We start from the raw sequence: 27,653 nt of genomic DNA, 5'->3' as shown, positions 1-27,653 counted from the left end.
CTTTTTGCAACTTCTTGGAAATGGTAAAAGGTTTTTTTGTTTCATCCAGATATCCAACTCAATCGAACGCTGTCTTCTGACCCTGCAGTGGCTAAGAGGGCAGCTGAGAGCACCACACAGGTAGGCTGTTTTGAACCTTATTTGGAAATTATCTAATCCACAGAATTAATGTATAATTGAACTCAAAGGCATTTAACTTTTGTTAGTATCGGTTTCCTTCGCCAGATCTATGGACTCTTCATTTGATCTGTGCCTTGTCCTGTCTCCTCCTCCTCCCATTAATGGTGGCACGCGGTGGGAAGTTCTCATGGCTCCCTTTGACTCCTCTAAAGTCATCATTAATGTCCACCATAATGGCACTGTCATGGTCTGAGGCCCTCTGGCCAATCTCCTCCTCTTTGATAGGCGCTTCCCTCGCCTCATCAATTTCCTTTCATCTCCTGCTGCCCTCCCCCCTGTCTACCTTTCCCCATCTTCCCTACTTTGCCCTCTCTTCCCTCCTCTTCTGCCCCACATTGGGCTCCTTCACCTCCGCAGGGCATAACTCTGATTTTGTACCTTTACCGAAAGGCCTTTGTCAGGCAACCTTTTTCATCTTGCCACTCCACTCTCGCTTTGCCGTCACACTCCTCTGACATCTGCCACCGCCTGGAAGAACTTGACCTTGATGTCCTCTGTCATACTGAGACATGGTTCACGGCCTGCTCTGTCACAAGATTTGACACATTCCTTCCTGATGGCTACAAGATCCTCTTCGCACCCAGATCCTCCCAGTCCGGAGTGGGTAGCCCTGCTCCTTCCTGAGTGGATTCCTGCCTCTATCATTACCATGCAGGCATACTCCCCTTTTGAATGCCTTGTCTGCAGTCTTCCTTCCACTCACTCACTCCCTCCCTCCCTCCCTCCAAGGCCAAGCCTACCCAACAATACCACCTACCTTCTCGGATATCCGGCCTATGAAGCATGTCATTTGTGGCTTTCGCCACTACTTTCTTCCCCCCACACTCCTACCTCTGGCTAACGCACATTCTGACACAGCCCGGTCTATGCTCTACTCTTCTATTTCCGATACTCTTGATGCTCTTTCCCCCTGTCATGAGGATCCGTTTGAAGCCCAAAGCCAAGTGCAATTCTTGGTATGACTCTGACCTAGCTACACTTAAACTTATGTGTAGGGTGGCTGAGAGGAAATGGAGGACTTCTTGTTCATCTTCTGACAAACTGGCCTGTCGCCTGCTCCAAAGGCAATACCGACTTTCTGTCTGCACTAAGAGAGCCCACATCCAAGCCTCTCTCTCTGCGGCATCTAACAACTCGGCCAAAAACTTTAAAATCTGCAAGAAGCTAGCTAACCCTGCTGCAGTCTCTACCGCTCCTGTCTCCTCCCAGGCTCTTTGCACGGCCCTTGCTTCTCACTTCATCTCAAAAACCCAGGATATCCTGATCACCATCTTGTCCCCTCTTCTCCCCTCACCTTCTGTGAACTCTGACCCTCCTATGGCCATCCCCAACCCCCTTTCTCATCCTTTCCTTTTTTCTCCCCTGACAAGGTCTCTAGACAAGCCCGATCTTTGAAAGTCTCGTCAAAACAGGTCCCTCCCTGTTCTTTCAAAATGATTGAGGACCACATTGATGCCCTCGCTCCTGCCCTGGCTGATTTCTGCAATCTCTCCTTCACCTCAGGAGCCTTCCTCTCCCTTCCTGAAGCACTATCTTGTGCACCCTCTTCTCAAGAAACCCACTGCTGGCCTTTATTGCCCGCCTAACTGTCGCCCAATCTCCATCACTCCCTTTCTGGGCAAACTTCTGAAAAAGCTGGCCATCTCGCAGCTTAACCTTCACTCTGACTCTGTTGGTTGTCTCCACGGCCATCAGTCTGGCTTTAGAGCTGCCAGAAGCACATAAACTGCTCTCCTGAACATATGTGAAGATCTGTTCTCCAACCTTGACTCTAACATCCCCTCTGTCCTTATCCTACTTGATCCCTCTTCTGCCTTCGACACAGTCCACCATACCATCCTGCTCAACAGTCTCCATGACAACCTGGGTATCACCGATCAGGCTCTCGTCTGACTGACTTCTTTCCTCTCTGATCGACCCTCCCAGGTTCAACTTGGGTCCTTCCTTTCATCTATCTCTGTTTCTACCTGTGGTGTTCCCCAGTGGTCTAACCTCTCACCCTGGCTTTTCATCAAATACCTGGCAACTCTTGTCCACTGCATTGCCATTTTCTGCTCCAAGTTTCAGTGCTATGTGGATGATAAACAACTCATTTTCAGGCTTTCGTCGGCCACCTCCTCTCCTTATCTCATCTCTGATTGCCTATCTGCCATTCAGGATTGGTGTGCCGCCAACGATCTCTGCCTGAATACCAGCAAGACTGAGATCCTCCTCATTGGCACACCACCCTCCTTTTACCCTCTGACATTCGGGCCCATGTACCTGCTCACCCTGCCACCCACCTGCACTGCCTCCTGACAATCCCTTGCACTGGGGTCTAGATCTGTAAATCCCCCACACCCTCTTTTTCTGTACTTATCAGACACACCCTGTCTGTTGCCTTAAACCGAACACTTGCTGGCTGCACTACCATGGTTTGTTGTTTTTTTATTATTCATTATTTATGTGTATTCCTTTGCTCAACACTTTTCACTTCTCCCCCCTCCCATGCACTTTCCCCTTTCCCTCTCCCATGCACTTTCGCATTCTCAATGTCACTGGGCCTAGTAAGATCGTTGTTTTTGTTCTCCCTTGTTCCCCCCCCCCCCCACCCCTTGCCTGGCCACGCTCTGAAACACATGTGTACGAGCGCGATACAAATATAATATCAATACATAAAAAACAAAACGTGTACTTTAGAAGATTATTTTCTAATATCCAGGGATTTCCATCAAAGCAGGTAGTGTTGATTCCAAATGAGACCGCACAGGTTTACATAGCTGAGCACCCTGTCCTCTATGGGCAAACCCATTTTGCCATACTTTTACTCCTTTTATCTTTATTACACTCTTTACTACCTGGGCAGGTAATGTAATTATTTGACTTTAATGTCTGGTTAGAGACCAGGGAAGTTTGACACTAATGTTGTGTGACTTTTTATGCTCCTGCGTAGCCTAAATAATCATTGCTCCAGGACACATTGGGTGAGTGCTTAATAACATACTGTTAACAGCTGTAAACCATGCTTTCCCCAGTCTTTCTATCCATCCCGTAGGTACTTTTCCCACCCACAAGTGTTAACTAAAAACGGGTTGTTTTAGAAAACAAAATAACTTCACTGCACTATTCCCATTAGGAGGACTAGTGTTGGATGTCAAGATCTGTCTGTGCAAGCTGGTACAATCGAGAGAATAAAAAATAAAACGCAAAACCAAATCGTGCAGCGCCTCTTTCCCTAACACAATCACCCTTTGTCCTGGGCTATGAGGTGTCCTAGAGCTGGGTTGGTGGCAAAAAGCACCAGAATGGTTTCTCAGCAGAATGTTATTTACAACAAACTTCTTCAAACTATCCCCAAGCAGACTTCCCTTGACTTGTTAGTCTTGTCAGTCTTGAGCTTGAAGATTTTTAGCACCTTATTTTGTCGTGCCATTCACATCTCTTCTCTCAGAATCAGGATTAAGCGGTTCACGAAACACTTTGCTGTGGTGATTATTCTCTGTCTTAAACTGCTCCAGAAGATCTCTCTGGGTTTCTTCTAACAGGTGAACTTTTCTGCAAGGCTCAGGGAGAACCATAGGGGTCATGTTCTTGCACCACCCATTTGTTGCTTGAATTGTGTCCTCATCACTTCTCTCTCGAGTCCATGATCTTTAGCCTTCTCTGCACCTTTTCTGTTCTGTCCCTCATCAACGTTCTACCACATGCTTGTTTCCCCTTCCACTGTGTATCCAACCTCTTCAGATCTGTGTATTTCACCTACTGCATGCCTTGGTCGCAGATGGCCTACTCAAAACCTCCTGTGCCGTCTTATATGCTTGCTCCTGATCTTTTCCAAGCATCACTGTACATCTCTCTAACCCACGCTACTGATGTTCACCCAGCTCCTTCTCCTCTTGCCTAAACTCCTGTCGCCACTTGCTTCTAATATCACTGACTCTTGCAAACCACATGCCACACCCCTCTGCAAACCCCCACTTTCCTTAAATTGCCCTATAGCCCCCTCACTCTCGGTTAGACTTTCATAGTCTGTGTATTTGGCAATATGATAAGGGACTGGGATTGGTTGGCTGAGGATAATTGGTTCACCTGGGTTCCTCATTGCATGTTCTTGAAGTCATGTGACTGTAGACAACCCCACGTTGGAGAGGGAAATGTGTTTGCTGGTTGGATTTAACTTTGACCTTCTTAATCTGTCTCATTTGGAATAGATGTAAAATGGTGTTGATGGAAAGATGCTTTCTTTATAGACCTAGATTACACCATGTCCTTTACTATTGTAGATGTTATGTTAGAAGTTCTGTGAAGGTGGAGGCTACATCTAACCTATGTGTGACAGACTATTGGTCCAGTCAGTCTGTTGGCTTGCTTTTTAACGTTGCTAGGGACTGACTGACAATAGAATCTTCCTTGGGGAAGGGTGCAGGGGGTTATGGTGGGGGTGTAAAGATTCCCTTAAGACTAGATGTTAACATGTGCTGTGTAGGCATGGTTCCCAGCTTGATATTAAAATCCATCTGCACGCATTTGGAATTAAAATGTTGTCCTGTGCTTTACCACTGGGTAAACTGTGGGCACGAACGGACTACTGGGTTTTCTTTCCGTCTTCGAATTGGTCCTATTCCGCACTGAAGCATTTTGGAATGTCAGTTAGGAGTTTAAATCCCAGAGATTTTTTTTTTTTCTATTGTTTGTTCCATGGAACCATTTATGCACAAGGCCTTCAGGGGTGGGGCAGTTGGATCTTTGATGAATAAATGTTGATGTTCAACGCTCTTCTTTTCACCTAAAATGGCATACATTAGCTTATTCTAAATACTTCTACGTTCCGTCCCCTTTCCTCCATACTTTTGGGACATTCTGTCCTGTGGGACGGGGCCGGAGCGCTTTTTGTAAAAAAAAGCATCATATTGAAAAATGTGTCCTTCTCTTTTTACGCGGGGTACAGCACGCGGCCGTAACCCCGCCCTCCTTAGCTCTGCCCCGCGCATCACCCTTAAGTCCTTTTCTCCTCGCAGTCTGGGCTGGACGGACTAGCATCAATGGGAAGACCTTTCTTCCCATTGCCATTTCTCCTGCTCCAGTTCTGTGGTCGCGTAGTCCTCAGTCTATGCCGGAGCGTCTGGGATTTGCCACTTGTTGTTCTTGCGAAAGTCGCTTCGCTAGGGCGAATCTCATTCTCTGCTTGGAGTGTCTGGGACCGGATCACCGTTGGGACTCATGTTTCTTCTGCGACTCCCTTCCGGTCCAGGCACTTCCACGTCGTCTTCGTCAATGGGAGGAGATCTTCCAGAAAGTTCCTCCGTTACATTTCCAACTCTTCAGCGACGGAAAGAGACGCCCGGTCAGTTCCTTACTTTTCAGGGCACCCCGGCCGGTGGACTCCTTTCCGGGGTCCTCCAGGTTTGGGAGGGGGCTTCAAAAGCTCTGCTACCAGGGTTCTTCCTGAGGTGCCACACAGGCCTAATAGGCGTACCAGGGTTTTCTCAGAGGGTTTACGCGAGGGGCATGCCTATACCGGATCACGATCTGAGATTCACCGATCTGGTGCTAATAGCCAGCATAGTACTGAGGCGTTGGGTACCGGAGTTCGCTCCGAGGTCTCCTTGTCAGGAGCTTCCCACACAGACACTGCGGTGCACCCTGAGGCCTCGGTTGAGGCTTTCTGTACCGAACCACAGTTCGAGGCCCTTCTCGGGAGAGCTATTAAGACCAGACTCTGTTTCGAGGTTCCTCTTAACGAGGCTAAGGTGCGTACCAGCAGAACCAAGATGCCTGTTAAGGTCTTGTCTGTGAGGTGGATTCCTCAACTTTCCTGCGCTCACAGAGTTAGCAGTTCTGTTGATTGGGGGGGGGGGGTCGTCGACCGTAACTCATCTGTTAATGGCATTGCAGAGGTTCTTCCTTTGGAGGCTAATTCAAGGGACAGAATGTCCAGTAAACATCCAAGGCCCCATAGTACTGGCTCTGCCGAGGATCCTTGTGTCAAGGCTAAAATTTCAGTCAAGTCCCCTGACCAATCTGTAGAGTCAATTGCCTTATCTACACATGTGACGCAGTTCTCCTCAGATCTTCACAAAATGGCGGGCCTTCCTGCGTGGACTATGGAGGCCATTTTGGATTCTTCCCTCACACCCACGCTATCAACGCCGGGTGCTGGGAACCTTCTTTTCGGTGCACAACCTTTTCCACTTGACAGTGTGAATCCGTTCCGCCCTTCCTATGACTGGCGTGCTCGGATGCCACTACAACATTCGGTCTCGCTTTCCTCCTACATCTGCCCCATTGGTCTATGTAGACCCGGTTGGTGACTGACCCTCTTGGCAGTCCTCCTCACTGTGTTCGTGGGGTTATGCTCCTCATGAGAGGCCTCTGCCCACTCTGGCGCCTAAGGTCTCGCCAGAGGATGCCTTTTTTGGGAAATGAATTCTAGCCCAATGAATTCTGATCCCATGAGGGAGTACTTTAAGGGCCTTTTAGGAAAATCTGCCCTCAGACTCTGTTGCCTGCCCCAACAGTTCCTGTCACAGCGCCTGTTGCCCCGGCGACAGCACCTCTGCCTCTCGGTCCTCTTCCGGCTCTTCCGCCTCTGCCCACCTTGGCACCGGTGGACAAGACTCCTGCAGAGCGTGATGTCAATCTGATGCCCGTCGCGTAGCAGCCGGGAGATCCGGATGTTCTAGACGACCCTTTGGCAGATTAGGACAGTGAGGACCAGCCACGCTCTGTCCGAGCTTTTCACGACTGGGTATTGGATATGTCACTCCTTGACATACCGGTGCCTGAGGCACCCGCTCCGCAGGAAGGTGTGCTTTCGGGGGCGCTAACCAGGTCTCCACAGGACTGCACCGGCCTGTTACTTCAGAGGGACCTCCTGGCCGAGGCCCGCAAGGTTTGGAATAAACCCCAGACTGGGATGCACATAAATAAAAGGATTGACGGCCGTTACAGGCTTCACACCTCAGAGGAAGTAGCGTTGGCATCATGCCCGTTCCCATCCTCGACGGTGATAGTGGCTGCCAATCTGCAATCCAAGCCGGCCTCTGCGACTTCCGCAGCTCAAGTTCTGTCCAAGGAGGACAAATTGCTTGATACCTTGGGCAAGAAGATTTTTGCCAAATTGGCTCTGCAATTGCGTCAGGCCAACGCAGAGCTCATCCTGGTGGCGGTGAATATGAAACTGTGGAGAGATTTGGCTGACTTCCAGGAGTTCATTCCTGTTGACAGGTTGGAAGACTTTAAAGGCGGCCAGAGTGTTGGATATGCTGGAGGCTTCTGCGCATCATGTTGACACCTCGGCCCTTGGCCTCATGTTGAGATGGACACCTCTCGTCAGGCTTGGCTTCATGCAACAAAGTTTTTGAAGGAGATCCAAGATAAAGTTCTGGACCTGCCTTTTGATGGCAAAGAGTTGTTTCATACTTCAACAGATGACGAGATCACTAAGACTAAGGCAAGTACGCAAACTGCCAAGTCTCTGTCGCTGCTCGTGAAGGCCCCAGTCAAAGCTCAGAGATCTGGGACCTTATCTCGATCCTCTTCAGCTTGAGAGGGTGCCAAGACCGCAGGTTGCGCAGGACTGATCCTCCACCGGGTAACACACGCCAGAGGCAGCAACGTGGCCGGTTTTTCTCTCGGTCATCAGCCTCTTCTTCAGGGACAGGTAGTCTCTCTGCCGAAAAGTCTGCAAAATATTTTTTGCCGCTCGCACGAGGCTCGGGTGGGAGGACGAATCTCGTCTCATCTGGAAGAGTGGCAAACCATCACCGACGACCAGTGGGTTTTGTCCATCGCTCGGACGGGCTTCGCTTGCCCCTCCCCTCTACCCCACACTTCAATCCCCGCATTCAGCAGTCGGGGGACGCCCTCCCTCGGAGCCAAGGCCCAGAAGCTTCTAGATCTCAGGGCTGTAGAACCCGTTCCCTAGTAGAACGAGGGGAGGGCTTCTACTCTCATCTGTTTACAGTGGCAAAACCCAACCAGGCTGGCCTGTGCACCATTCTAGACCTTTCCCAGTTCAACCTTTTGCTTCCCCCAAGAGAAATTCAAGATGATTACGCCCTGCCAAATGAAGTCCTCTCTTCAGAATGGCGACTGACTCAGTGTTGTGGACCTTCAGGATGCTTATATGCATATCCTGATTTGGAGCCCGCATCAGAAATATATGCCGTTCTCCCTGGGAAAGGAGCACTACCAGTCTCGTTTGCTCCCTGTTGGTCTCAGCTCGGCGCCGTGTGTCTTCACAAAGATGTCGCTCATCGCTGCCTTTTTAAGGCTACAGGGTATTCATGTGTATCCATACTTGGACGACTGGCTTCTGCGCAGTCCTTGTCCGGTGAAAGCCTCGAGCAATCTTCAGTCTCTCCTTCAGCTCCTGTTCAGTCTTGGGCTGTCGGTGAACTGGCAGAAATCCTCCATGATGATCTCTCGGGACATGATTCCTGGGTTTCCATTGGAACACGATTGACTGCAGAGTGTACTTGACGGTGGACAGGATGGCGACCTATTAACCACATGTCAAGTCTTCATTCAGTCGGAAACATGTCCGGCTGGTGGTTCCAGAGGCTTCTGGGCCTCATGGCAATGTGCATGCTTGCTCTTCCACTTGCACGTCTCAAGATGCGACTTGCGCAGTTGGCTCTTCGGAGCTCCTGGCTTCAGGCAGTGGACCCTGACACCAAAAGGGTTCCAGTTCCACCCTGCATGACCGATCTCCTATGTTGGTCTTCTTCCAGCAATCTGTCGGTGGGTGCGCCGTTTCAGGAGCCCTCCCCTCAGGTGACCATTACAACAGACTCCTCCCTTCTCGATGGGGCGCGACGATGGATCATCTTCAGGTTTTTGACCTGTGGTCGCCGCAGGACAGACAATTTCACATAAATTATCTGGAGCTCCTGGCGATTTTCCTGGCACTCAAAGCTTTCAAGCCAGGGTTTGTGAACAAGGTGGTCCGCATCAGCACGGACAGTGCGGTATCCATGTTTTACGTCGTCAAGCAGGGGGGTACCAGGTCACCTCCCCCTGTAGATCTAGCCATTCAGATTTGGGAATGGGCCATTCAGCAGTGTTTGGCTGTTGGCGGTACACATTCTGGATCAGCTGAATGTAACGGCACTCTCTCTCAGCCGGCGAGCTGTGGTCCGCTACGAGTGGGAGCTGAACAGAGATCCTATTTGCAACGTCATCGAACAGGAAACTTCCTCTTTATGCTTCCAGGAACAGGCACGGAAGCTCTCAAGATTCAGTGTCACAATGAGGGCCTACGCCTTCCTGCCTCTTCCTCTGATTCTCCGGGCGCTATGGAAGCTCAGGAACATTTTGAATTGCACTCTCCTGTTCATAGCCCTGTGGTGGCCAGCCAGGTTGTGGTTTTCGGAACTTCAGCATCTGTCAGTCTGCTAACCGATCAGGCTTCCACCGATTCCCAGCCTGCTTCACCAGAGCGATCAGGAGATGTGGCACCCCTCCCCACAATCATTCAGCTTGGCGGCCTGGTGCCAGAGTTCAAATCTGTAGAAAGTTTCAATTTGTCCACGGATAATATGCGTATCATCCAGGCGGCTAGAAAACCTTCGACCAGGTCTTGGTATAGGAGCAAATGGCTGTTTCTGTTACTGGTGTTTAGCAAAACAACTGGACCCCAGAGAAGCTACCATCGACACAGTGCTGTCCTTCATGTCTCATCTGACAGCTTCAGACATGCATGTTTTGTCTTGCAGGATTTGTCGGCTATTGCCGCCTACCTGTTTTCAGGCTCTTGCTGCTTTTCTTTGACAAACCCTGTCATTAAAAGGCACTGTGCAGGTCTAGTGCATCTGTATCCACCGGTGCGTAACCCGCAGCCTAAGTGGGATCTGAATGTGGTTCTTACTGCTTTATGCTATAAACCCTTTGAGCCCATGGCTACGTTGGATTTGAAATTCCTTACATGGAAAATAGCTTTTCTGATTGCGGTGACTTCGGCAAGGCGTATAAGTGAGCTTCAGGCCTTGTCGGTAGAACATCCATTCCTCACCTTTCTCAGGATAAGGTTGTCCTTCGGACCAATCCTTCTTTCCTTCCAAAGTTGGTATCCGATTTTCATCTGAACTAGTCTATTTCCTTACCCATTTTCTTCCCAGAACCGGCCGAGAGGGTTCTGCATAACTTGGCTGTAAGGCGAGCTCTTGAAGTTTTATTTTGACAGGACATCTAATTTTAGGAGCTCTTCTCAGCTCTTGGTGACCTTCGGTGACCAAAAGGAAAGCCGGCCTCGAAAGCAACGATCTCCCGATGGATTGCTTCCTGTATCTGAGGCGTATACCATTCAGGGCCTTCAGCCAAAGTAGGGAATTCATGCCCATCTGGTGCGGGGCAAGGCAGCTGCCATTGCCTTCCAAAGATATTTTCCCCGGGAAACCATTGCTAAAGCAGCTAGGTGGGCTTCGCCATCAGATTTAGTAAAACATTACTGCTTAGACCTGAGCTCCAGGGCTGATGCCCAGTTCGGGCAAGCTGTTCTCAAAAACCTCTTCGAGTAAAGGAGTTCCATGCACCCGTTATCCTGTAAGGAGTTCTTGGTAATCTCCCAAAAGTATGGAGGAAAGGGGACATGACGTAGGAGTATAACAAAGTTACTCACCGTAGTGACTACCTTACTCCTAGTCCATAGTCCCCTTTCCTCCATAAACCCACCCGCCGTCCCGTCTAATAAGTAACCTCTATTATTGCTTAAATGGTCTCAGACCTGGCGATAGAAAAGGACTGAAGGGCGATGTGCGGGGCAGAGCTAAGGAGGGCAGGGTTACGGTTATTTCTGCTTTGTCCATTGCTCACCCTAGACTACCTTCCCACATGCATCCAAAGGGCTATGTGGAATACAGATATTTTTTAGGAGGGCAAATCTGTGAAGCCTTCCCAAAAGGGTTGTTTGAGGCTGCCCAATTGAACAGGGAGAAGTTCCTTATAGTTTTGGATATTGTACACTTCACTCAGTTTATCAGGGTGTAAAACAGTGATAAAGTAACAGTTGTACGCCATTTTTGAGAGTCTGGGTAAACCTTGATGTTTCCATACAGAAGAGAGAGATGCTGACATCTAATTCTACGTTTTGAAATATGACTGTGCTTATTGAGTGGTGTGTTCCAGGAGCCAGCCTGAGTGAGTGCACAGTTGTCATTTGCTAGTACTGCTAGCTATGTTAAAGACCCTGAAAGAGCTGATCTTGCCATGTCTATACATGCAATGATGGATTTTTTTATTTTTTATTTTTTTAAGCTACTGTATTTAAACCATCCCAATAATATGACCAGGCTCCCTAAGGCTATATAATCTCATTATTGCTTCCTCTTCCTGCGCCTTTCGTGATAGATGAAGCAGGGTACTCTAGCAGGCGGTAAGGACTAAACTGGAGCCTGTGATCAAATACATTGAGCAGTAATGTTTGTGTAGGCAACATGTCCACCTGGAAGTATCCCCTGCTGGGTCACCAGGGTTGAAATAAAGTGTGAGCTTTGGGAGGATGCTACTGCTATGATGTCATAAGAACTCTGGGATTATTTGTGCAAATCACCAGCACAGTATTTGTTTTTGCTGTATTTCTTCTATATTTGTATTGTATGTTTTTCTCTGTATTGTTAGAAAGAACTAGTGCCGAACTAAATAACTTTGCAGCCTGTGTTCATGTATTGCTTTAGGATTATAGGAATGTCAGAGTAACTGAATTCCTGCCATTGCCTGTTGTAGTATTCTACCATTGTGCAAATGCTGAAACCTTGCAAATGAATTCACTGGAGATAATCGACTCCTATTTAGACCAAATTATGTTCACAGGGATTTCAGAATGATCTGTGATGAATGTCTTGCCAGTTTTCAGCATTTTATCCTGTCCGTTTATAGGCTACCCTCCATAAATCAAAATGGAGCATGTTGAGGTGCAGCAGGGTTGACTTTTGAGGCAGATTACAAAGCATGCCGTTCAGAAATAGAGGCACTTGCTTTTTTAAATGTTCATAAAACCATAATATCATGTATTGCTCCACACTTCACAGCTTTCGGGGTGCAAAGTAGACCACACTGCATCGTATCCCTGCGATAAAATTGGCACCGCAGCTTTGGTCAGCTGTTTAGAAAACCAGCTGAAACAGGAGCATCCAATGTCAGAGGATGAAGAGCTGGTTGAGGCAGCACAGCCACACTTTAACTTCCAGCATGATGGCCTCTTTGGGTTGGAGGAAGAGGCAGATCCGAAAAGCGTCAAGAACACGTACAAACAGACTGTCTGGTCCGCCAACCTGCTAAGACATTGGCTATCCAAACATGACAAGAGTCCTAACTTTGAACTGCTGCCAGTGAACAAGCTTAATGACATCTTGAGAGAGTTCTATTATACAATACGCAACCAAGAGGGGAACACGTACAGTGTGGCTAGCTACCGTTCCATACGGGCTGGCTTGAACAGGCACCTCAAGGGGCCACCCTACAGCCGCCATCTCTGCCTTCTCGGCGACAAGGAGTTTGCCAGTGCAAATCTGGTTTTTGTGAATGTACTTAGAATATTGCGCATGGAAGATCAGGATGACGGTGTCCACCATTTGATCACTGCAGAAGACCTGCAGAAGATGAAGTTGTCGGGAGTGCTGTGCTTGAAGAGCCTGCTAGCTGTGGCAAAAAAGGTGTGGTTTAATTTTACACTTGCATTTTGCCAAACAAGGGAATTAAATCCTATCAGAATCTGCCCCTAAAACTTATTTTGTTAGAATGGCAGCACCTTTGATCTGTTGTAGGGGAATACCATTCAGGCTGTACTCATAGTGGGTAACATTTATAAACTGTGGGGGTACCAATGGGATGATTTTCGTTAAAATGGTACCCAGCCAAACTGCACTAGTTAAATTGCGTGAAGCAGCAGGTACGAGAGTTAACTGATACTTTGTGTGAGGCATGGTTGGCATAGTGACCAAACTTAGTTCTATATAGCTTGTCTACATACATTAACTACTCACTAAACGTTATTCATAACAGCTCCCAAAGAACTACTTTGAGGTCCTCATTTGAAGCGTGGAATCGATAAACTGGTGAGGCTGGAGGAGCAAAGAATAGTGTGATATGTTGGAGAGTATTTGGCCTGAAGTGCAGTTCACTACACCATTCCAAAACTTACCAGTCCAGGAGCCTGTATGCAATTAAAGCTTTTGCCAGTTGCGTTTGTCACACTAACATAGTGGCCTTAATGCCCTGCATTTGCATGCCACAATCCACGAAACCACATTCTGAAGATAGACGGGGTTCACAATTAGTGGGAGTATTTAGCTTCTGCTTGTGTCCTAGAATCTATTCTACATGATTGGGTCCTTTTTTGACCCTCTCTGCCATTTCACAAAATGCTGGTTCTTTGTTTTTATTTCCATGTGTAGGGTATCAAGTTCTACCACTTCCAAGCCATCACTGGAAAAAAAAAACACCTATTACATTCTAATAAAGGCAGTCAGGATCACAATGTGAAGTAAAAATCTGTGTCGACCCTTTTTTCATGCACTACCTTAAACATTGAATGCCAAAACATATCAAAATGTATTAATGATCATTACTCCTTTATGGATTGATTCATAACCATATCCTATCTTGAGAACAATAGATGCACAAATTATTCAAATGTATTACACACTGGTATAAAGAATATTAGATTTCACACTTTTCAATGTTTCTTTAAATGTTCACCATTAAAAACATATATCACATGGGAGTGAATTATCGTACTGTTGACGCTCATCTTAATTTCTATTTTGCTCCAAAGAGCAATAGTGATCAAATCGATTTTCTGCATTTAATTATGTACTTACGGAAACATTAAAGTCAGTGATTACAAGTATAGAAAGTGATGGCCTTTACAACTTAATCAAATGCTCCCGAGTTTCACTGTCTTGCTTATGTGCTGTTAGTTCTTACCGTCTGTACTGGATGTTGCCATCTGTTTTTTTTTTTTTTTTTTAACTTTAGTCTCTACTAGTTTAACTCGGCATCCTAGGAGCACCTTGTGTTCTGAAGAGGGAGCAGAGATTTACTTCAGTAACTAAAAATATGGAGTTTGTCCTTCGTCCACTATATGCATACATACCCAACTTGTTAGTAGTCAGTATAGTTTCTTATTTGTCCTTCCCATGGCTAGAATATGCATGGTTTCTTTGGTATGGTACTATTTCTTCTGTTCTCTTTGTTTGCCTTGAAGATCTGAGGGGATTCATGAATATCCCTTCCTCTCAGCGTGAGAAGAAGTGGCCGTCTTCGTTCACTGCAGGGTTCAAAATGTGCACAGGCCATTGGCTAGAGATATTGGACTCTTGGCAAGTACGATTGTGCAGTGTATGTATAGAATTGGTAGGCTAGTCGTTTACAACTTACTTTTTCCCACTGGATGCTTGTATCTAAGGACTGGGTGCTGTTGTCAGCCTAAAGCCAGTTCTGGCTGGCAGATGTCTATTTGGGATAGCGTGGAATCATTGCTTTGGGTGAGAGTGAGAGACTTCCAGAATGCATGGGTGTGCTTGAAGGGGTGGCCTGCCACTGACTAACCATCCCTCTATTTGAATGATGCTTGGTGGTATTGGCTGCTGTGAACACTCCCTGCCTTCTGAGTGCATAAAAGCAGACCCAATAAAAAAAAAACATGCAGTGCCCTATTGGTGTTATGCACCCATGAACACATTACAGACCCTCCAAAAAGAATGTTGGTTACTGCACAAGTACAACAAAGATATGGCACACTGTAAATGCCGTTATATAAAGTACGTCCTCATCCATAACTGTGTACTCCTGTGCATCCCTTGTGCTACCCATAAATAGATTTATTTGAATGGATTGTGTCCGCCCACGTATGCCTCATCTTTTGATATATTTGTCTACAGCTTCAGCTGCTTTGGAAAATACATTCGGTAGAGAACACTGTGCGTCGATGCAGTCGACTCAATGTCCCTTTAGGTTCTCAGTCTCGATGTCGGTCATCACTGGTGCATATAGCATGCATAATTTCTCTGCGATAGCTAGCGCTTCGAGAATTACAGCGTTCTTTGTTTCCAGTTATAAACTGCAACATATTCAAACTATGGCCTTGTCATCGACACCATCAACCCCGAAGACCGGGTTACAAAATGACAATTGCAGCGCCAAGATGTCTCTCACAGACCCTTAGAAGTGTTTGTGGTGTCTTGGCGTAGAGCATGAGACGGCAGACTGTCGATCCTGTCAAGCAATGACCGGTAAGGCTTTGAAAGAGCAAAAAGGGAAATTAGCGGCCGGTGGGCCTCAAACTACCTTCGACGACTCAGTCGTAGAAGCGCTGGTTTGACGAGTCGAGAGGCGACTCTCGTCGAAGGAAAAAGTCCAAAATTCGCCCTCCATCCAGGAGTGGATCACACCATTCTTCTTTCAAGAAGATGAAGAGCCGCATAGATCCCCTTCCAACTCTTAATCCGATACCTACTTGAATCCTGCTGCATGGGAGGCATTCAGACAGGAAATGTTAAACATTTTCGACAAAGAGGCCCGACCCCCTTGAAACAGAAGACCACGAGTCCTGCTCCTGTCGCACCATTGAAGGGCGACAAGGAAAGGACTAAGCCAAAATCCTGCGCACCTTCGAGCCCGGGACACAGGCCAGAAACCCCATTGAACCTTCGAGGTCTGGACTCGCCAAGAAATCCCCATTAGCGTCAAGACGGTCAACACCATCGGGGTGGAAACCATCAATGCCATGTGTGTTGACGCCATCAGGGTCGACACCATCAACGCTTTTGCCCTATAAACCTGCCTCTGTCAATAAGGAGGTTGAAAAAATGTTTAAGCCTTTACCAAGGAAGGATTTCTTCAAGTCTTTGTCTCCAATTTATAAAGAACATGAACCTTCAGACACGGATGCCCCTCCTTTTGGGAGCATGGTACGCCAAACGTCCCAGAAGCCCTGATATCGGAAGAGTCCAGGCTAAAAGACTTATATGAAATCCTTCAGTCAGCCAGTTGGATTGACACTTCACCAGAACTTGAATTTGGTCAACCAGACCTGGAAGAACACGCTGATGCCCCATACATGCATCTTATGTCAAGGTTAATAGAGTTTCTAGGATGGGGCAGGTCTGCTACCTATTTGAGCAAGATGACCTTACCGATATCCTTGATAAGGGTCCTCGGAAGGATCTGGTACTCCCTTTTCATATTGCTCTCCAATAAAGGGTAAAGGCCAGCTGGGAGGCACCCAAGGCAAATCCTGCGGTGAATAAAAACCTCACCAGAAAGTACAGGCCACCCAATAGCAATCCTGACTATTTGTCTAAACATTCTACGCCAGAAAGCCTGGTAGTTTCAGGCTGCAACTTCTGCCTCTAAACAAGCAGCTTATCCAACAATTCCCCCAGACAAGGATGAGCGTTTCGATGCTTGGGCAAGGAAAGCCCTTTCTGCTGAGAGCATGGCTCTCAAATCTGCAAATGCTACTTGTGCCTTCGCTAAATTTACCTTCACCCTTTGGGACTGTATAGCCATGGCGGCTGAGCATATTCCCGAAGGGTAAGAGAGATGGCTTCCTGAATATTGTAAGCGCCGGAAAGCATGCTATGTGAGTCTCCAGTCAGGACTGGACTCTGCTGACTGTCAGCAGAGCCATGGTGGCAAGCACAGTAATCCGCAGGTTGCGTGGTTGAAGTCGGGATTTGCACTGGACGTACAGGCCAGGCTCCTCCAACATGCCCTTTGACGGCAGCCAGCTGTTGGGTAGCAACACTAATGAAAGCCTAGAGAAGCTGCAGACCTCAAAGGCGGCAGCCAAATCCCTTGGTGCCGCTATTTGATAGCCGCAACCATCTCACCCCAGCAGATCATCTTGGAGGAGTAGGTCCTTTTTGTTTCTACTCAGTTGGAAAAGCGAGAAGACTGGGAAGTCAAAAGGGCTAAAGAAGATTACCTTGTGGTGGACGAGAGAAAGGTGCAAAGCATGCCCAGGCACCGGCTACTTTACCCTCTGCCATTCTCTCCACTGACTGGACTTCACTTACAAGAAGTCCCACATGATAACCATCGCAAAGGCTCCAGTTCACCGGAGCGGTCATGGATGCTCCTTGGGCAAAGCCTCGCCACTCGATGTGAGAGCTCTGCACATTGAGTCCCTGCATCTTCCGGTCTTCGACTTTTTAAGGTATGTGATCCTGCATCTTCCTGGTGCCACAGGGAATTAGATCCCTCCAATGTGCTATTGGGACTCGGTAGTCTCAATCTTCGGGCAAGATGTCAGACCTTCAGTTTCCGAGCAAAGTCACGCAGGATCTTCTGAGGTGGGTCTGCAAGGGCAACATTCTGAAGGGAAAACATTTTTGGCAACCGTGGCCAGAGATAACTGTAGTGACAGATGCCTCGCTCAAGGGATGGGGAGCCACGCAAACGATCTTCCATTCAGCGGTCGTTACTACCGCAGATGCTCTAAGCAGGCCGAACTAGCTCAGGAAGTTCTTCGAGAGATCTTCACCCTTTGAGGAACCCTTCAAGTGGATCTGTTCGTGGGCAGTGTCAACCGGAAATGCAAACTGTTCTGCTCCAGGGAATTTCCCCTTAGAGTGGCTCTAGGAGATGCATTTGTAGTAAGTACACTGGGAGTTTCCACTCCTGTACGCGTTTACTCCAGTCCCGTCATTCCTCACGTTTCAGGAGGTTGAGAAAGGTTGGGAAATCCATGATCCTAATTGCCCCGGATTGGGCCAGGCGGACGTGGTACCCGGGCCTTTTGGAAATGTCCATCGGCCTTCCAATGCGTCTTCTGCAAAGAGGTCTCTTCCCATGCGCCCCCCCGGCTCCCACCCCACCGCCACCATCCATATGTCTTCACGCATGTCTTCATGCATGTTTTCTGAGGTTGTCGACCCTTTAATGTGCAGTACACATATGGTTGTGTCCTTTTTGTTACATTTGGCAAATGTGGGGCATTAGATTGGGAACCTTAATGGATACTTGGTGGCACTTTCATTCTTCAAGCTTAGGTCGGAGTAAGATACTGGTAGTCATACAATTTTGAAAGAGACTTACTAACGTGTTCCCTCCATCTCCGTTTCAGGTTTCGATTTGAGACTTTAATCTTGTTCTAAAATTCCTTCTTATGTGCGCTCCTTTGGTGCCACTCCATTCCTGTCCATTAAGATCGCTGACTTTTAAGACCATCCTTTTAGTTTCGTTAACATCAGCCCGCAGGGTGAGCGAACTTCAGGCCTTTTCTTGTAAGCTTCCATATACTACCTTCTTTTAAGGACAGGGTAGTTCTTAAAGTGAAACCAACTTTTCTGCCAAAAATGATATCAGATTTTCATGCATCCCTGAAAATTGTTAACATCTTATCTGCCGCCACATCCTGACAAGGATGAGGAAAGGCTGCATAGACCTGATCCAAGAAAAGCTCTTAGCTTTTACGTCTCTAGGATGGTTGTTTTATTTTGTTGGGTATACAGGTCACAAGTTGGGACTTGCTGTCACTAAACAAAATTTGTTTAGATTGATTATATTGGGCATTACAGAATGCTACAGATTGGCTGAGAAAGATCCCCCAGATGGTATTGGAGCCCATTCCACAAGGGGTATGGCAACGTGTTCTGCTTTACCAGGGGGGGGGAGCTGATGCATGACATTTGTGCGACAGCCACATGGTCATCCATTCACACTTTCTCTAAACATTGCCTGGATTCTTCCTCGGGCCTGAAAGGAGGATTTAGGTTTTATACTCTGTCCATGACAAATCCTAAGGAAACTTCTAAAATTCTTACTCCTCCAAATCTGACACTGCTTTGGGAGTCCTCAAAAGATGAGTAATACGTGGGAGGACACAATCCATTTGAAGAACAAGTTACTTACCCTGGTAACGTTCTTTCGATTGGATGGTCCTCCCACGTATTCCGAATTGCCCAACCTAGCCTGCAGTAGAATTCCTGTTCATTACACTTTATGCTCTTTCGAGGTCTGACGCTGATATGAAATATACTAATGCTGGCAATTCTTAAAGAAGAAAAGGGGTGTAAAAATTTAACTGAAGCTAATGGGCGCTGCGTGTGCTATATGTACCAGGGATGATGTCGACATTGAGACAGACGGTCTAGGGACATCGAGTCGACTGCATCGAAGCACAGCCCCTGTGCCAAAACAAATAATTCAGAAGCAGCTGGAGACTAGATCAAAAGATGAGGAATACATTGGCGGAACATCCAATCGAAAGAAGGTTACCCGGGGTAAGTTACTTGTTTGTGATATCTGTTGGATGGTACGATAAATGACTTTGTAATATCGAAAGGCATTAATTGTCAAATACTTATCTATGAAGGCTTTTATTCATTTACAAGGTCCCATAAATAACAGATGAATCTCATTACTATCCAAAATCTAACAGATACGTGCCTGTGTTCTGCCAAGACGTTTCAACCATATTGTCTTAAGGCAGTTTGTATTCTTGATGAAATTGCTAAAGTGCTGTTATCTTGGTTCATTTGTATCAATGCACAATCCTTGAGTCTAGTTGTGTTCACTCACCATTCTTCTACTCCAATTGCACCACTAATATTAGATATTAGTATATAGTCCTTGTTAAGATGGATTACTCAAATCTGGCCTGGTGGACAGAATACAGGAAGGCACCCTAGTTCTAGTCCAATAATCAACACATGTCTTCTCAAAAGACGAACACCTATACTTTCAAATTAATATACAACCATCATTTCAACATGGGACTCTGTCGTATTACATGTAGTCAACGGGCTACACGCATGACATGGGTTATTTATTTGGCACGGCATGTTATTGTACATACAATTTCCGAAGAAAATACATTAAAACAATTAGAAATGGGTTCCATGTGTTTTAAACGACACCAAAAATAACATACATTTTTAGTGACTCCTAAATAACAGACATTTTGAATATTTTTAATTTTGTAGGGTCCCCACACCCCACTGTTTGCCCCTAGGCAAGATTGTATGCAGTACCCTTTGGGTGCACTACAACAACCCTGACGACCTGGCAATAGGAACCCAACCTTTGGTATAAGTCTGTACTACACAGGTTGATAGCGTGATTGAGCAGCCAGGCTTATCTCAAGAGGGGTCAATGTGAGCTGTAGAGGAGGTGCACAGAGATTCACAGTGACAAGTATTCAAATAAACCCTTACACACAAGGTTTCTTGATTAAACAATTATTAATTTAACAGTCAGTTTGAATAAGGTTTCTTCAGAAGGGGCAATATAGTAGTAACGCACAAATACACACTCTTAATATTCCTAAATCAGTAAGTACCCTTTTGGGATGTCAGACACCCTACACCCTCAGGTGACTTTAATAACTAGGACATTAATATATCACTGTTGGCAATTAGAATCAGACTTAAGAGTGTGTCAAAGAGAAAGTTATTAGGATAAAACAAGAGATCTCAAATATTTTGAAAGCAGGTAAGTACTTTTGAAAAAAAAAATACCACTGCAAAGATAGTAAACCCCTTCCTGGGAGGAAGACCAAACACAATGTAAGAGGGAAGAAGAGTCATTCAGGGAACTAGGGTAGGCCAAAGTCATTTGGGCAAAAGTCTAGGTGAGCTGAAGCACTCAGAGGTAGGTAAAAGTCTTGCTCAATGGTTTAGAAGACTTTGTAGAAAAGAAGAAATCAAAGTAGTGCCACAAGCTGTTTAGGCATGTGTTAGGGACAATTCTCAAAATTAGGCAATTCCTCTCTACCTTGAATCCCCCAGCTCTTTTGCTGGACTTTGGGGCTTTGAACTTTTTAATTCTGTTTGTTTCCTGTGTTATTTTCTTTGGTTATGGAGTTTTAAACAACTCTATAGGCATAATCTTTTTTATTTGTGTTACACAGCACCCCCATTCCAGTGACACAAGGATGTCTTTTAGACTTCTCAAAGGTTTAAATACTTTCTCTGGGATAAACTACTGTTTCCCAGAGAATTTAAGGTTACATTGACTTTACTAGTCTTTAAATTCCTAGACCCAGCACACATTATCTTCCTATAGAGTGCTGGAGAGGTTACCTAGTTGTCTAGAAACTCATGTAGCAGTCAAATGCTAGCCTTTCCTATCGAAATGGCTGATGGCAGTGGTTGTACAACAAACTACCATGATTTTTCCCTACCGGGAACACCGGTAGCTAAAAATCACGGGAGCCATGTTTTTCAAGATGGCGCCTTAAGCCCCTTTGTTTAAAATGGTCCTGGTCTTCTTTTTTTTCGACATTTCTTTTTGGAAAGGTCGTTCTAGAGTTTCTTTGCGTGCCAAACTAGGTTTGGTTCCTTTGTTTCTATGCCTTTTGGCGGGCTTCAGGACTGAAGACCGCCTCTGGCGTCTGAGTGTCTGGGGTGGGCAGGAAGTGAGGGAGGTACCCAAAACACCCTGTGCTTAGTCTCCTAGGAGACCCAAATGCACTCTGACGTGATTGGCTGGCTGAGTGTCCGGCAAGGACAGCCACCCTGCTGGGTGAGTGGCAGCTAGGCTGGAATGAATGGGAGAAAACTGTTTAAAAGGCGAGTCTCTTGGACTGGAAAGCAGAGTCAACCACTGGAACGAAAGAACCGAAGACTCGCTGGAAGAGGATGGCTGCTGCAGCTCATGGACCCTTTGTTTGCCCTGTGAAGCCCTGCTGCAGGTCCGAATCGCCAAGTTCATCTCGACAGAGAAGCCCCTTCAAGGACGGCTTCTTCCTTTGAGTTGGTGGGACCAATCAACTCGTAAGCCACCTGGATTCCATTCTGGGAGCTGGTTAGGATTAACCAGGGGGAAGGACACAGCGTGTGTGCTTTATGACAGCTACTCGAACCGAAGATATTCCATTTTGCCAGCTTTGTTTGACCCATTCCCGTGCAGTGCAGGAGCCCCCCGGAGTCCTCCCTCCTATCCCCACGACTGAGACTCAGGAACAGTGAGATCTGCAGGAGCTGCCAGGAACCAACGTCTTGAGCTGAATCTTTTTCTTCATACTAAGGTAATGTGCCAACCTCATTGAGAGAACTGACCTCTTGCGGTGAAAGTTTGTGAAACTTTCCCAATTTACAGGCCTAATCAGCTTGTGACCCAACATGATTCTTTTTCGTACAGACTACTTCTGAGAACATTGGCAAAGACTTTACTATTTACTACAGAACTGCACTTTCCTATCCAAGACACTAGCCCATTGACTTTGGCCTAGGCCTATTGAACTGAATCGAGTCCTCAAGTGAACTGAAACTATTTGCACTGCCTAAGAAAGTATTTGTGATCTATTCTATTAACCTGTGCCTTTTTACTCCCATTCAAAGTAACTGAAATGCCATTTTGCTTCCATTTCAGGGGAACTTAATTTACTTAAGCATATTTGTTTGGTATTGAAGTACATTTGTGTAGAATATTAAGTTGCCTCCTTCTAGTGAATGTTTTCCAAATGAGTGTAATAAATTAATAAGTGTTTTACCAAGAAACCTTGAGTGTAAGTGTCTACTTGAACCATTGTGATTGTAAGACCTCTGTGTAACATCCTTATCCTGCTCACATTCTCTCTTGAGATGAGCCTGGCTGCTCAGCTCGTGTGATGCTGGCAATGCATTGGAGGTTCAGGGCCTCCCTGTCCTTGTCCTGTAGTCCTTTTTCATTTGTGGTCTGTATTGTTTTCTGCCCAGGAGTCCACGTGGCACTCCTGGCAGTGCAGCTCTTCCGGTTTTTGGTTTGGTGTGCAGACCCATGGGATACCCCTATGGCACCCATGGGTGGGTGTGCAACCCTGCGCCCCTAGTGTATGTTTTTGGCCCACGGAGCAGGGTATGGGCTGGTGGCAGCTCCATGCTGAATTTGACAGGTGCTCGGAGTATCCTCCATTTTGGGATACCCAGACCCTGCCCTTGGAATCAGTTGATTCCTGATAGGAAACCAGATGGCCCCTGTGGCCTCTTGCTTTCTATTGCCTTGTTGCTTTGTTTTCCCAAAGTCCTGGGAAGCCCTGACTCTGTCCCTTCCCCCTGACTGGCTGTTGGGTGGAAGTTCCATATATGGTGGTGTTGTGAAGTCCAGGCCAGACTGGCTGTAGCCTTCCCACTGACATTCCGTATTTTTCCTGTATATTTGTAACCTATGTAAGCTTCGCATATCCGTCTGCGCCCTGCTACACCTGGGTCTGGTGCGCCTTATAAATGCAATAAACAAACTGTATGTTGTGGGTACACCCTGTGGGAGGGACCTGGGTGAATGGAGTCTGACCAATATGCACTTTTGGTTGTGGATGTCTGGAATCTGGTGTTTGACACAATGACTGAGACAGCCTTGTCCGAAACTGGTATGAATGCAGTTTGTGGTTTTAAATGGCTGGGTACTTGTCCCAATACACATTCCTTGTTGTGAGTGTCTAAGAGGGAGGAGAATGGCCTGAATGCACTGTATGCTTGATTGGCTGATTGACTTCTGAGTGATTGGTTGCCTGGTTGTGACCCGGCAGAATGAATGGGAGATCAACTAGTATATCTGGGGGCCTCTCACTGCTAGAATTCATTCAGAAGGTGAAGTTGATACTTGAAGCTTATCCTTGAAGCCCAGGTGGAAGATTTGCTGTTGCATTTGCTTCGACCCGATCAGAAAGCTGTCGAGTTCATAGAGGACTGATCCGAGAGAGGACCTCGTTAGGCGCCGTCTTCCCGTGCTCGAGGGACCATCGAGCACTGCTAACCTTCGCCGAAGCTCCCTGGAAGTCGGACCCTCGACAGGCTGCCGACCTGAAACTGGGACCGCCAAGGAGAACGAAGATGAGCACCAGACTTTCCGTCCACAGTCGTCGACCAGCGTTTGCAAGTCTTCTGTAACTGCTGGAGGCCTGTCGAAGCTGTGTTGCCCAGAAAAGGGTTTTGGCTGGCTTCTGTTCCTGTGCAGCTTTGCAGATCCTGTGTTCCTGGGCCTCAGTCATGGGGACAAGAGGGAGGACGTCTAGAGGAATCCTGCACTGCAAAGGGACAGTCGGCGACAGAAAAGGACCAACTTCTATTCAGTGGCCCTTTGAGGTTTCTGCTCCTCGTGTCTAAGCATATAGCACCGCTGCATACTCTTGGCTGTTGAGATTGGCTTTCCTTGCATCTAGTGTCCAGCACTCAGTTGAGGTGCCCCAGGCTCGGTCTGTCCTGTTTCCTGGAGCTCATGGCCAACTTTAAAGCAACGCACACGATCAGGTGTTCCACTGCCTGGCTATTCGGTTCCAGCAGCAACTGCAGGGGCATTTCAACCGGCTCCGAGAGGATGTCCAGGTGGCTTACTTTGGAGTTGATTGGTCCCACCAACTCAAGGGAGAAGTCGGCTTTACAGGGCTTCTCTAGTCGAAACTAATTTCGAGTTTCAGGACAGCAGCAGGGCTTCACCGGGCAAACCATGGGTCCACGAGTTGCAGCAGGCGTCTTCTTCAAGTTCTTCATCGTTCAGTGGTCGTCTCTACCTTCCAAGCCAAAATGTCTCACCTTTTATGCAGGTTTCTCCCATTCATTCCAGCGTAGCTGTCAGTCACCGAGTAGGGTGGCTGTCCTTGCCGGACAGCCAGCTGGCCAATCGTTTAAGAGTGCATTCTGGTCTCCTAGGAAACTAAGCACAGGAAGCTTCGGGCACCTCCCTCGCTTCCTGCCCCCGCCAGACACCATGGAGCCAGAGACGAACTTCATTCGTCAATCCCCCCAGAGACAAAATGGCAGTCAAGTGGCACAGCGAGTAGAGCGCTCACTCAGACACCCGTGCACAGCTTGCTAACGCAGGTTCGATTCCCGGCAGGGCCAAACTCAGCCTTTCATCCTTCCGAGGTCTATAAATGAGCACCACACACCGTGGGTAATAATAAGCAGCGCTCAGATAACTGAGGGTTTGTAGCGCTATATAAATGCTAAATTATTATTTTTTATTAACAAAGGGACCAAACCTGGTTTGGCGCGCAGAGTAAATCTCAGGAAGGACCTTTCCACAAAAAAAGGCAAAAAAAAAAAGACCAGGGCCATTTTGACAAAAATTGCACCCTTGGGTGCTTTACTGCAGCTGCGAACACAGCCTGCTGTAAAAGCACACCACGGTAGTTAAAAGTAAATCACTGCCACCAGCCATTTATCGAGGAAAGGGTAACATAAATGTTAGATGAGAAACTAGACAAAGGGAATTCTAGGCAACCCCTACAGCACTCTATTGTAAGATGGTGTGTGCTGGGTCTAGAAAGTTCCCAAGGTAAGTCAAGTCAATTTCACTTTAATGTTCTTGGAAACAGTAGTTTATCCAAGAGAAGATATTTAAACGTTTGGGAAATCAGAAAGACTTCCCTGTGCCACTGCACTGAAAATGCTGTGTGACACAATGTATAAGATGATGCCTATGGAGTTTGTCAGACTCCACAAACAAAAGAACCACAGAGTTCAAATCACGTTAAAAATACATGAGTGGGGAAAAAGGGTCTCTCTCTCTCCAGGTTAAAAATTCAAGCCCTCAAAATCCAGCAAAGTTGCTGGGGTCTCTAAGGTAGAGAGGAATTGGCACATCTTTGAATCCTCCCCAACACCTTTACAGAAAACTGATAGTATTTCTAGGGAATTCAGATCTTATTAAACACTTTTGGTGTCATAGTTACAGTTGCTTTTCAGATTCGTGGAACACAGACTAAGGTAAGCAATAACTTCTCCAGCATTGGATCTTTCATAGATTCAGATGCTTGAATATTCCCTGTTGTCAGACTGGGAATCCTCGATGATAAAAATTATTTTTTTTTCATATACACACATTGCTAATAGAAATGCATGTACATAGCCCATTATGGCCTATGAGCCATTCTATTGTGTAGTCCTTCCACCTCACTTCGGTCCTTTATGACCCCAACCAATGAGGTGGCAGGGCTTAAGCTCTGCCCCAGGCAGCCATCTTCAGATCGTTTACCGCAGTCTAGTTGACACAGGGAATCCTCAAGCTCTCTGAGCTTTTTTCTAATATCCTATTTTCACAGTAGTTTATATTTCTGATGTTTGTTAATCTGCTTAGAATCACATGCTGTGCATAGTCCGACATCCAGTGGTCACTGCGGAGTATTGCATTTTGTTTTTCGTAGTCGAAAAGGGGACGTCGACAAGGCGTGTCTAACACTATCCCTATAATGACGTGCAGTGTACCCACAATCCCTCTCGCGTCGAGGTCCCTCAATGTTTTTTCCGCCCAGATATTGGTCGCCTTTACGCGGAGCTCCTCGAGAGACATTGCAAAAACATTTATTCGACCTTTGGTCGTTATTAACTTAACTATATTATTACTTTACATCCCTCCTTCGGCGTCGTAGCTGCAAAGCTGTTCACCGCCGATCAAGATCTCAGACTGCGGTGCCTTCGATGGAGGAGGTTGTTGGGCGTTCGCCGAACACGTGGCCTCGCCGGCCAAATACAGTAGGGAGAGTGGGGTCGTGGGACATTTATTGTTGCTCTTTGAGAATGTCTTTCCCTTTCCCCTCCCTTTCCTTCGGGGTTGTTGTCACATGCAATCGGTTCCTCAGCTATAGAGAGGACACCCTTTAGGTTTTGCCTGCGTTGCAAGGGCAAGTTTACCTGGAAAGACGAGCATAAACGGTGTAACCGTTGCTTTCCCCTCGACCACAAAGAAGACGGCTGTGTGGCCTGTCAGCTTCTTAAGCTGAAGACTTTAAAAGACTGCAGGGTCAAAAGGTGGCCAGCCTACGCCATGTCTAGGTCTGATTCCTCAGCCGCCACCGAAAGTGACGAGGAATGTGATAACCCGACATCCGTTTCGGAAGTCGTAGATCTCTCTAAGGGGCGTTCACTCTCCTCCTTGTCTGTCCCCGGCCCCGACAAGCTCGGCTCACGCCCTGCTTATGGGGATGAACACCCCGGCGACACTGACGCACACAAAAAACACTCCCATAAACACACGACCCATGGCTCTTCCTCGTCGAAGACGAAGAGAGCATTCGCGCCAACGGAGACACAGGTCCTACCGGCGGCCTCCTCAGACCGTAAGTGTCTTAAGCCCCCCTCGCAAACGCGACTAGCGACTGGGCTACCCCCAGATAAGGGCGCTATCACTAAACTGCCAGACGACGTGCACTCTCGGAGAGCGCCCGTCGGTGTAGAGCAAGCAACGCCTGTAACGACGACGCCGGAGGTACCCTCGACAGACAGTTTAGTTGTCGAGAGCCTTGCGCAGATTATTTCCACCGATAGCCAGAGATGGACGGCGAAAGAAACGTCGATCACCGCTCACAAGAACCGGGAGACACCGAAAAGGTCAGAAGGAAGGCAGGAACTGCCCCCTCCGTCGAGATGGACTCCTAGACTACCAGAAGTCTTTTCAGAAGGTGAGGGGAACCTTTCTTCGACGTTATGGGATAGGTCAAAGCGTTTTCAAACTGAAGGCCCTCCCTTTTCCCGCCCTGACCGCTCTGGGGTACCTTAAGAAACCCTAGAGAGACTCCAGTTTTGTATGGCCAAAATGGAGAGGTTTATGGAGACTCAGACCTTCCAACA

General features: G+C 47.1%; 1 protein-coding gene across 6 annotated transcripts in view; it reads left to right on the top strand.

Annotated features, from left to right (window-relative positions):
* ATF7IP (activating transcription factor 7 interacting protein) overlaps positions 1-27,653 on the top strand; it is an 813,149-nt gene that overhangs the window by 615,962 nt on the left and 169,534 nt on the right. For 5 of the 6 annotated variants that reach the window (XM_069652710.1, XM_069652711.1, XM_069652713.1 and 2 more), the window contains one exon: positions 50-120. In XM_069652710.1, the coding sequence (XP_069508811.1) occupies positions 50-120 (71 nt within the window). Of the gene's footprint in view, positions 1-49; positions 121-12,188; positions 12,897-27,653 lie in introns of those variants that run through there. The other variant, XM_069652714.1, reaches the window with a different exon arrangement.

The sequence above is a fragment of the Ambystoma mexicanum genome, chromosome 3p (assembly GCF_040938575.1).
Source record: "Ambystoma mexicanum isolate Mex_15411 chromosome 3p, UKY_AmexF1_1, whole genome shotgun sequence".
Classification (NCBI taxonomy): Eukaryota; Metazoa; Chordata; class Amphibia; order Caudata; family Ambystomatidae; genus Ambystoma; species Ambystoma mexicanum.
Note: the sequence above shows the minus strand (reverse complement) of the source record. Positions and strands in the feature narration are given on the sequence as shown.